The sequence below is a fragment of the Lactuca saligna genome, chromosome 3 (assembly GCF_052625555.1).
Source record: "Lactuca saligna cultivar CGN05327 chromosome 3, ASM5262555v1, whole genome shotgun sequence".
Taxonomy (NCBI): Eukaryota; Viridiplantae; Streptophyta; class Magnoliopsida; order Asterales; family Asteraceae; genus Lactuca; species Lactuca saligna.
Window position 1 is genome coordinate 32,811,141 of NC_136419.1, and position 11,752 is coordinate 32,822,892.

General features: G+C 34.6%; 2 protein-coding genes and 3 non-coding genes across 5 annotated transcripts; 3 read left to right on the top strand and 2 right to left on the bottom strand.

Moving 5' to 3' along the window:
• Nucleotides 1-166: 166 nt before the first annotated feature.
• HCF136 (photosystem II stability/assembly factor, chloroplast (HCF136)) lies at nt 167-3,275 on the bottom strand. Its single transcript, XM_078983641.1, has 9 exons — nt 2,834-3,275; nt 2,046-2,281; nt 1,812-1,942; nt 1,571-1,703; nt 1,361-1,483; nt 1,098-1,172; nt 871-986; nt 681-754; nt 167-359 (listed from the first exon to the last, which is right to left on the bottom strand). Exons 1-8 carry the CDS (start codon nt 3,198-3,200, stop codon nt 688-690), a joined length of 1,248 nt encoding a protein of 415 aa, XP_078839767.1. The 5' UTR covers nt 3,201-3,275; the 3' UTR covers nt 167-359; nt 681-687.
• An 88-nt stretch (nt 3,276-3,363) lies between these two features.
• Nucleotides 3,364-3,436, top strand: TRNAA-AGC (transfer RNA alanine (anticodon AGC)). The gene has a single exon. It is a non-coding gene; the product is annotated as a tRNA-Ala (tRNA).
• A 71-nt stretch (nt 3,437-3,507) lies between these two features.
• Nucleotides 3,508-3,580, top strand: TRNAA-AGC (transfer RNA alanine (anticodon AGC)). The gene has a single exon. It is a non-coding gene; the product is annotated as a tRNA-Ala (tRNA).
• Nucleotides 3,581-3,681: 101 nt separating this feature from the next.
• On the top strand, nt 3,682-3,754 carry TRNAA-AGC (transfer RNA alanine (anticodon AGC)). Its single transcript has one exon. It is a non-coding gene; the product is annotated as a tRNA-Ala (tRNA).
• A 512-nt stretch (nt 3,755-4,266) lies between these two features.
• LOC145035063 (uncharacterized) lies at nt 4,267-6,510 on the bottom strand. Its single transcript, XM_078983642.1, has 3 exons — nt 5,836-6,510; nt 5,282-5,412; nt 4,267-5,195 (listed from the first exon to the last, which is right to left on the bottom strand). The coding sequence occupies exons 1-3, from the start codon at nt 5,977-5,979 to the stop codon at nt 4,502-4,504; spliced, it is 969 nt and encodes a 322-aa protein (XP_078839768.1). The 5' UTR covers nt 5,980-6,510; the 3' UTR covers nt 4,267-4,501.
• Between the last annotated feature and the right edge of the window lie 5,242 nt (nt 6,511-11,752).

Consider the following 11,752-nt stretch of genomic DNA (forward strand, 5'->3'; position numbering starts at 1 on the left):
ATTGAACTAAACATCGAAACAAACACTACATTCTTTTAAGCCAACACAAATTTGCAAGTAGTTAGGTGAACTCTCATTAAGATGAAAACCACAAGACAAGGTTTCCAAAAAGTAAATGAAAACCCAAAGGCAAATCGCTTTTGCTCCAACAACGCCAAAAGAAGAATTAAAACACCATAAAAGAATATTTAAATTGTTGTGTGTCATTGTTGAATTCATTTACAAACAATTGCAACAAAGTCGGGTGGCTCAGTAAATACATCATAAATTCAATATAAAAGAATTTATTTTATCCGTGCTATCCCGATTATGTATATGGTACTTTTTTCGCATTACAAAATTACAAGTCTCGTCAAAACCTGCATCAACTTCACAAAGTCAGATTCTCTGCTAACAGTGTACTTTCATTATTTAATTGATTTAACTGCTTAACTATATTTTACAGACTTGTTATTATATTAAATAATGCAAAGCAGAACAACTTAAAGACAAGCCAAAACAACAATATCACAAGGGGTTCAAATTGGGCCACATATCAAAACCAGGTAACCAGGAAAAATGGTTTTTTTTTTTTAAACAATAAAAAGAAGTATAAATCGATTATATGAAGAAAGTGAAGTGTATTTGTGTATGTGTATGTGTATGTTTCCCAAAATGTAACAACCAAACAAATTACATACCATGAATTTAACCAAGATACTTTAGCAAGACTCCATCATTTCCTAGCACGAATCCTTGTCTATCATTGATAAACCTACACAAGGGAAGAGGATAATCAGCATAACAAAATGTATTCCTATATTTTAAAAAACATCAAGAATGGTCATGTGAAGGGTGTTATGTTATAGAAAAAAAAAAAAAAAAACTCACTTTACTGAGTAAAGATTAGCAGCAATATTATCAGCTGCTTTATCACGACTCCATGACTTTCCACTGTTGGTGGTTTTCAAAAGAACTCCACTTCCTCCAGCAGCCCAAGCTTCTTCCTGTACATTATTATTATTCAGAGTATCCAAATCCAGCTTTCAGAAATATTTGATACAATTATCACATATACTTAAATAAAATCAAATGATACCAAGGTTAATAATATTCACCTTTGATTTGTAACCAACATCAAGAATACCAAATCCACGACTCTGTACAGGAATTTCTTCAAACTCTTCTGTTATCTGGGGGGATAACAGTATAACAAACACTTCAGGTGGTTACACCAAAACGGTTAAATGAAAGAAATAGCAATGTGATTTCATTCATTTGCATCATACTTTCCTTTCTTCTTAATACAATATTATATTTCTTGCATTTATCACCAAGCTAAATGTCAATGGAATCAAAAAAAAAAAAAAGCTTTTCTTACCCCTGTGCCTTTGCTGAGATAAAGACCACCACCACGTACAAGAAGCCAAAGACCACCATCTGCTCTCCAACCCATGTTTTGAATTCTTCTTGCAACTGCTCTATTATGGGGTTGCCAGTATGGCTACAATTTTTACAATTCTCCAAGGTTATTATCGTCAAAACTAATCATCAAAAAAGTTAAATAGTTATCATCAAAAAAGAGTTTAACCTGTCCTGGTTCCCAAGTGAGGTAAAAGTTACCACGACTAGAAACAGCAACATAGTTTCCTTCAGGGGAGCGATTCACTGTGTTGAAGGTGCCTGTATAGTAACTAGCCCCACTAATACCACTAGAAACTGTTCTGCAATTGAATTACACCATTTTAACTGTTAGTTTGCATAAAGTTATAAATCATGGTTAAATCAACATGATAATCATGTTAATAGAAAAGGGATATTGAATAGATCACCTGTTAAGAGTAGCTGAAACAGTTTCTTGTACTGCTGCTTTCCAGTTGTAACCTCTGTTTGATGTAACATAGATTGCACCTTCATCGGTTACCATTTCTGCACTGTTTTCTTCAGTTGCCTTTATATATACCTGCAAATTTATAAAAATGTAGAGTTTTAGCTTCTTTTTAACTGAGTATCATGAAAAAAGTATTAATGATATGATTATAATGTGGATTAGGTTTAGGGATTACTATGTCCCCTGGGAGTTCAGCACTTAATGGTATGCGTTCCCAACTATCTCCAGAGTCTGATGTATGTAAAAGAATTGCAGGTTTTCCAACAATCCACCCTTCTTTTCCTTTGAAACTTATGGAATTAAATCTGTAATTAAAATCTTCATCTTCTGCTGAAGATATTGAGCGAGACACCCATGTGCTTCCACCATCTTTAGTCTCTAAAAGAGTTTGTCTTGTCCCCAACAGAAAACCTACCAAAAAACACCATTCAAATCAAATGATCATCAAAATCATGTCAAAAAATTCACAAGGGACAAGAGCGACTAGGGAAGAGTAATTTGATAGAGCAAACTGTTGATGATCTATGTTCCTTGATTTTATCTAAGTAGAACTGTTTGTATAATTACAAAGGTGAACAAACAAAGGAAGTATGAAATACTATTACTAGTCATCTTCCTCCAAGAAATATCAAATTATGAATATGAAAATCCAAACACGTACATTTTTTCTTTTGTGAAATCTCTTATGTTATCAGTTTGGAATGACTAAATGTCTGCCCAAATGAAATGTTTGACGGTTTTGAATTAAGAGATCATTCGATAATGCTTAGACAACTAGTGTTCCATTAGTCTTCTACATTTCTCCATCCAGCAATTCATATTATGAAATCAATTACCATAAAATTCGACATTAAATCGCAATGTGAAGATGGAAACTAGCTAACAGTATGTGTGTGTGTGTGTGTGTGAGAGAGAGAGAGAGAGAGAGAGAGAGAGAAAGAGAGAGAGAGAGAGAGAATAGACCATGGGAAGGGTCTTCAGGGACAAAAGCGATGTCCAGAAGGACAACGCCAGGATCAATCGGAAGGTAAACTCTCTCCCATTCAGAAAGGTCATCAGCTTTGGCAACGGAGGCGGTATCCAGCCCAATCAATGGCGCAAGCGAAAGCGCAGCTGCGGCAGTGGCAGTGTCGGCAATGAAGTCTCGACGGTTCAGCGCAGAAGCTCTGATGGTAGTTAAACTCCGAGAAGGTTGTTGAAAGTTTCGAGAATGGCAAAAAGCACCAATAGGAGTAGGATGGCGATGATTGAACAAAGAATTGAGTAGAGACGAAGGTTTTATCGCTGTAATTGCGTTTGAACAATCAGGTACCAGCTTCGCAGCCACCATTTTTGTCCGGCTTCAACTTTTCACTCCCTCTCTCTTCCTCTCGCTCCCCGGCCTCTTATCCAAAATCTGGAAACCACCTTCGCGGGAGCGTTTATTAGTGGATAGAGTTACTTAATACCTAATCTATTGTTTATAAAAGCTTCTGAAGAACAGTAACATCAACGGGGATGTAGCTCAGATGGTAGAGCGCTCGCTTAGCATGCGAGAGGTACGGGGATCGATACCCCGCATCTCCATTTTTAATCAAAGCATATATTTGATCCAATTATTTTTTTTTTTTAAATAGTCAGGACCAAACACTCAAAATGGGGATGTAGCTCAGATGGTAGAGCGCTCGCTTAGCATGCGAGAGGTACGGGGATCGATACCCCGCATCTCCATAAGAAGCATACAAACATCTATTTTTTTCGTACATGTATTATCAACTGTTTACATATATGATCTAGTTTGATATAGGCATCTACAGGAAAACAATGCAAATGGGGATGTAGCTCAGATGGTAGAGCGCTCGCTTAGCATGCGAGAGGTACGGGGATCGATACCCCGCATCTCCATCTTTGATATATTATTTTCAAACTTACCTTTTAGATGCCAATTTGATCTGTTACTTTTCGTTTAAATCCAAGCTGAACATTTTTTTTTCTTTGCAACTTATATCATCAACAATGCAATAAATATTTTGGCTGTTTTATAAATAAAAGAAAATTTTGATCCGTTACGTTTCGTTTAAATCCAAGCTGAACATTTTTTTGTAACTTATATCATCATCAATGCAATAAATATTTTGGCTGTTTTTCAATGCAAACATAGAACAAAGTGTTTTTTGTACTTGGTTTCTCAAGCTATGATAGTAAGTGTTGCGTATTCTTAAACAGGCAGACATTTTTTTAACCAAAATGAGATCGTTTCGATGATTCTTTTTTGAATATATGATACATATACGTACTAATAGTCAAATACCATACATGTTTGATTAAACAAAACAGAAATAAATCCCATGTCAACAACTCAACATGATTTTACCATGAAAAAAAAAATACATAAATATATTGGGTCAAAACAGACATATCAAACCATTTCTTGCTTCTAAACCTCAAATTCAAATATACAATATAGAAAGCCCCTGATGCTCATTTGCCTCCTTTCCTACTTCTGCTATCTAAATGTGTATATCATCCCTGCCCAAAAATTACAATCATGGTATATAAAATATAAATCCTCTTATTTCCCTATCACCGATTCTTCCTATTTTCTCATAATGGAAGATTCGATCGGATTTCATTTAAATAGATCCAAAAATACTAATCACGAGCCGGCTTCTTCTTCCGACCACTGGTAGGCTTCGGCAATCCATCAAACAGCGGACTTGTTATGGCTGCTTGAAGATCCAACGTGAAGTTCAACATAGACATTGGCCAAAAAGACGATGATGATGATGGGCTACTGTTACTATTACTATTACTGTTACTGATACTGTTATTAGCAGCTTCTGAAAGTTGAAAAGTCGGTGCACTTGAAGACTTCCTCACCCCACTAAACGCCTGAACCACAGGCACATTGTTTACATCAGAACCACCTTCTGATATTTTTGGCCGCAGTCCCAACCCTTTCACATAGGCTGCTGATGATGTCATCATCATATCCGGGGTGTGGTTGTTTAGGTCAACCTCTGACTTTCTTCTTCTCACCAACTTCTCAATGCTTTTATCAGAACCAGCTTCTTTCACATCCGTTTTAGATATCTTGGAAAACCCGTTATTTTCGCTTTTTGACTTTCTGTGAAGACCAAGGGGCGTTTGAGTCATTTCAGAACCTTCTTTCACGCTGTTGTGATTGTTTGGTGTAAGTCTGTAATAGTCACGTAAAGAATCGATGGATGATGAGATATTTCGCGGGGGTGAAGAGGAAGATGAAGATGATAATTTGAGTGATTTGAGAGAATTAATTGAATCGGAATATCTACGATTGGGTGGTGTCATCTCTGAGCTATTTTGTCTGCAAGAATATCTCACCAAAATAAACAATCGTGAATTTATGGGTTCTTCATAAATATTCGATAGGAAGTGAAAGTACAAATATACCCTTGAGTGTCGTGTCCGTTTGAGATTATGGGAGATGGTGGATGCCTCCCTGGTAACGGTATCTTAAGCAACTTGCGGGAAAACATTTGTAAATCGGTTGTTAGGCCATTCATCTTCTTGATGTCAGCCACCTAAGAAAGAAAGTGGCATTACAAATTTACAATGTTACATTACATATAAAACCAATGAAGGTTGTGATGGAGATCTGAATGCAACAATTAACATAAAGATACAACTAAAGAAGACAATATAACAGCTTTTGATGATAACAAGCATATGAATCTTCGTATTACAAGTTTGACATCAAAAACAGAAACAAAATGTAGCTATTTTCAAACCTGAGGGCGTAGTATGAATGTATGAACTAAACAATTGACCTTAGCATATGTAAGAATTCAAAGGGGGGAATCATATTCTTCTCAAAATCATCAAGTCATACAAATTCATTGAACAAACAATCAAACAAAACTGAAGCTGTAAAACGAAATGGAAATGGAAGTAAGCTAGGCAACAGTACTTTCTGCAATTCCTACAGTAATGAATTAAGAAACTACCTCAACGCCATATTTGATTGCGACGCCAGCAAGTGTATCGTATTTAGAGACAGTGTGTTGAATACAACCAAAACCGCCGTTACCGACACCCGACCCACCGTTACCGGCATCTGACCCATCGCCACCAGATGAAGAATGTTGCATTTTTAAGAGAGGGGAAGTATCGGATGACGAATGCGGCGTCGATTCCACTAATAAACCCCGATCTACTTAACAATTATCACAACAATCACCATTTTTCGCCTCTCAATCAGCACATCCCCCAATCAACACCGCGAAAAGCTCTACCAAAACCCTAATCAGAAACCCCCGCACATTATTCGATCAATCGCAACTATTAACCAATCGTGATGAATCAAAAACAAACTCGAAACGATTGATGAACTGGTCAATCACAGAGCAAAAATAATCAGAATCTATACTCGATCTGATTGATCAATCGTCGATCCCCGTGTTTGCTGATTGCAAAATGCCAGCAAAAAAGAGAAAGAGAGGAGAATAAGGAATATAAGGGGTGATGAATGATGACGATGATAGTGTATGTAGCTGCTTTGGGTTTGAAGAAGGAAATTGTATGGAGATAGATGGTGTAAAAGGAAGCGAAAGGTACTTGAGGAAAAGCAGAATATACAATCTCCGATAAAACGTTACCAGTTTGGATCTGTGAATAGTAAATCTTGAATGAATTGATCCCCATTTATTACGGAGCCGACGTCGACGAGACGATACGATACGATACCAGTGACCGGCGAGAACGAGATACGAATAAAACTTCAACAAGTCCATGAAAGGTAAAAGTAAGAATCTAGAGTTTTAACTTTTTAACATTCAATCTTTGTACTAAATTATAGGTAATTTAGTCGTATAATACAACCATGGAAAGCGATTCAAGATTATTAGTTTATAATGTTGAATTTGCTTAAAATTGCACAATAAGATAGAGCAAAATCACCTAATCTCGATATCCATATAATGTTTTTATACCTAGTCAACGGTTAATTGGGAATTTAAGTTATAATATAAGATAAGAAAACACACGTTGACTTTAATTGTTATATTCATTGCAATGGTTGTTAATGTTAAAGGATAAATCTATACCATCTCATAAAACATTTTAGTCTATATTAAGAATTAGATGTAAGATCCATGCATTATATGGGTTTATTTTAAAGAAAAAATATATATATAATTCTAAACATTGAGAAATTTGAATTTATAAGAAAATAATATATATATATATATATATATATATATATATATATATATATATATATATATATTAAAATTAAATTGTTTGTTTTTCTTTTAAATTAAACAAATAATTTAGATAAATAAATAAATGAAACTAATAAAACTTTAATTTATAAAATTTGAATTTAAAAGGAAGTCAATTAATGAAATTGATATGCATTTATTATTATATTTATTGCAATTATTATATTTAAATATTATGCGGAAATTAATAAAATGAAAAAAAAACACAAAATATCATGTGGAAAAAAATTAATTGAAAATAACCACAAAATAACATGTGTCCAAATCAATGAAAATGTAACATTTGGCAAAAAATAATTATTAAGGAGGATTTATCTCTTTGATTAGGTAGGTATTTATCTTGGGTATCAATTACTTTGATACTAAGCTAGTACCAATTCAAGTATAAATATTAAATTGGGCTCATGTACATTTGTTTGATGAGAAATTAAGTATTCTTTTTTTTTCTAGTCATCTTTCTATTATTTTTAGACGATGACAAATGTAATAAAAATTTATTAATATTATTAAATATGACAAGTATCATAATTTTAAATGTATAGTAAGATGATATGAAAAAAAAAAATAAAAGGATATATGATTTCTCTTGTTTAATACAAAAACCATTCAAACCATCTCTTCTCATAGTCCATTTCTTGTTTTACAAGTAACTCATAAATAAGTGCAACGAAACTAGATTTTATAAAGTTTAAATATGAAATGGAAAAGTGGTGTTTGGCATTCCTTTCATCTTTTATAAGGGAGAAGTTTTGTGTATTTTATAATAAGAGCCTTTTGCATTAACTTGCATGTAAAGCATATAGGCATGCATTTCCTTATTAGAGATGTGTATTTCGAGGGAGTACCTCTGATAAATATGGGCACACGGTAGTATCTTATTAAACAAAAGTAAATGATCTCAACCATATAAAGGAAACAGTCAAAACTAAAAAAGGAAAGAGAAAAAAAAAAAGCACGAGGCCTCACTCATTAAACGAGTTATCACCATCCATTGCACGCCCATTGACATCAAGTTAGTGTCGCCATGTTATGGTATCGAGTGTCAAGTGTTGACTATCGTCAATCATCTAACCAACAATCATCACTTACATCTAGTTTTTTCGTTCAATGATGAGAACTTCAATCTATGTGTGAGATATATTGGAACCTCATATCAACTTTTCCAAAGAGTCATTATGGAGAAATGAGAGACTCCAACATATATAAAGACATTAGGGACCTTGTCGCACCAATGTTGGATATTAGAATATATTCAAATTTTGGTTTCAAAAATGATAAATATAACAACGAAAGCATTTTAAGATTGAATAACATAAAACTATTTTATACCTACCAATGATCATTTTACATGAACATAAAAGATTAAATCACAACCATATAAAGTTAAAGAAATAACAACCTTTATAGAGTTTGATTCTTCTTGGGAGGTTGGAAGTTGATGAAGATGACAAGATGCAACAATAGTTCCTATAGAGGTATCCACCAACAAGTTACAATGTAACACCCAGACATCAAGTAATTTCCTTTTTGACCCAAAATATAATTATGTTGCAATTTGGTCCTTACGACATGAATACTTTGGCCGTACGCATGACGTAACTCATTAAAAATGGGTGTGCATTCATGTGAGTACGTTGGACGTACGTGGCAGGTGAGCAAACCCTAATTTTAGGGTTTGAGCACTATTTAAGCATCCTTATCCCCTCAAAACCCTATCCTTCATCAGCATCCATTTCCCAAAAACTTCCCTTACAAACCCTAATCCATTGGTGAAGCTTATTGAGCTTCAGAGTGTATTGTTGAGCTCTTGAAGGAAGAAGAAAGAAGTAGAATCATCTTAGAAGCTCAAGGCAACTTAGATCCAGATGTATCTCACCCTCAAGCATCCTTTTTAGGTATAAACCTTGGAACTTGATGAATGTTTTCCTTAGATCTTGCTAGCTCTTAAGTTTTTATGCATTTTGGTCCCAAAATCTTGGTGTTCATGAGTATGGCTTACTCTAAACCATAAGAGTTGTCCTTTTAGAAGTTTTTGAATATTAGGAATCATAAAAATGTGGACTTGGTCCCTTTATTCTCTCCATGCAAGAGTTATGGTGCTTGGGTTTGTGTTTTAAGTTAGCGTTTTGATTTTTGGACCACTACTAGTCATGGAAAATCATAAAGTTAGAAACTTTATGACTTGGAATGACATCTAAGCTTTGGACGTGGTATCTTAATGGAATAAGCACTTAATAGAGAAAAGAGAACCTACTGAGTACGTTGGGCGTACCTGGTTGATGCCCCGTAACTTGGCCAAGGGTTTACTACGTTGGGCGTAGTGATTGAGTACGCAGGGAGTACTCGGTCTGTGTTGACCCTCTTTGAATTTTGACCTTTGACTAGGGGTTTGAGCAAGTTTGACTTAGGGCATTTTGGGTATTTTGAGTTATAGTTTGATTTTAGGTCACTGTTTATTGTAAGCTAATAGTCATCTAATCAATACTTGGATTACATTCTAAGCTAATAGTCCAATATTAGTGTAAATGGCCACTTTACCCTTTTTCCTTGGTTGGGTTAAAACCTAGACCTAAATCTTGATCCAAAAGGCCCAACTTCTAAATAACCATCTAAGGCCCATAATTGGCCCAATTATCCAAATTGGACCCCAACTCCTATTTGGGCCTTCCTCTAAGGTCCAACACTTCACTTAGCCTATAACACCCATAATCAGATGGACCAATAAGGGCCCAAGCATCCAAGCCCAAAAGGTGGCCCAAAGCTTGAAGCCCAAACTCGAAAACCCAACATGATGAGTATGCGAGGCGTACCCATCTGTCCGCTCAGCGTACTCCACCTTGACCAAAACGCAATGTCGACCACCTACGCCCAGCGTACGTGGTGGCCATGCACAACTTCAAAAAAGACTTATTCCATATAGACCACACGTCCACAAACCATATCCATGTCATAGGAGGAGCTCTTAACCATAAAGTTTCCAACTTTATGGTTATGCATGCATCATTAAGACTCAAAACCATCCTCCTAGTTGGTCGTAACCACTAAGGACCTATAAAATTTTCATGCAAGCACTAAATGAATCAAGAAAGAATTTTATGACTTAGCACAACTCAAATCTTCTAAAAAGGTAACTCTTTTGGTCTTAGAGTAGCATTTACTCATCAAGTCCAAGAAAAAAGGGACAAACTCATAAAACTCCATATTGCTAGATCTCTAAGATATACAAGTAAAGTTTAAGACTTTATACATTCTGAAGCTCCCCAAAGAGATGAAGTTCTCAGATCTACAAGCTTGAATCCCACACCAAAGCTTCAAAAAAGATCCCTTATTCTTTCTTCAACACTAAGAATACACACACACTTAAGCTCAACACAAACAAGGGCTAGGGCTAGCAAAATCGACTCAAAGATCATGAAGGCTGAAAGGGTGCAGGAAATGAGGCTATAAAGGGGATTATATAGGGCTCAACCCTAAAAATTAGGGTCTTCGAAGTCTGATGAGTACGCCCCGCGTACTAGGGCGTGCCCTAGTACGGTAAGCATACATACGTGCGCATGGCGTACTCTTCTTCCTTCCAAATTGACATAAATTAAAACCATAAGGATTTTGCCATAGTGCTTCCAAATTGATTATATTAGAGCAACTTTTAATTTATTTTGTGTCTAAAAAAATGGTATTAGATTGGATTTGTATTTATGTTCAAAAGATCTTACCCAACATGTTTTTGTTCTTATAATACCCTAAATGGAAAAAATTTCTTACCATATTAAAAAAAATACTCATTATATAAATCACTTTTCTTACTAGAGAAATCTTCATAATTGGTCATAAATAAATATAACTTAGAATGAAGACATCAATGCTCTTTAATGTATGACAAAGAAATCACTCTTCTTTGTACTTTCCGACATGTTGGTTGTTAACAGTTGCATATATAAGAAAACATATCATCGAACATTACTGATAAAAATTCTCCGTATGGGCCAACATCAACGAAACGTGTTCATATTGTAAAGGTTGTTAGTCCTTTTCATTTGTCGACCTTTTAGGACACGACAACATCTTTTGAAAACAAAATTATTAAAAAAATATATAGTCGTAAAGCTTATTACTTATGAACCATCATCCATTTTATAGATGGTAAAAACATATATGTTATAACGATAAAGAATCTTACAGTATGAAATTTGAAATTTATGGGAAAAAATAAACTTCAAAGTTTGAGTAATTGAAATTTGACATGTTTGAGAACTTTTTTTATAAACAGTAATTGACTACTAATAATATATTTTCTAATTAACAAAATTTCATATATAAGGGTCATTTTTCCTTTTGTCTCATCTAATACTCATATTTTAAGAGATCATAAAAATTGACCATTTAATGAATACTTTTTAGGGATAATGACTTGAAAGGGTAACGAACTTTCGACTTTGTTCACATTTAGTCACTAAACTTTTTTTCGTTATCTATTTGCCATTGAACTATTGAAACTGATCACATTTTACCCTTATGACCGGTTGTTACCGGTCATGAGGGTAAAATGTGAACAATTTCAATAGTTTAGTGGCAAATAGAAAACGAGAAAAAGCTTGGTGACTAAATGTGAACAAAATCGAAAGTTCGTTTCCCTCTAAAAAGT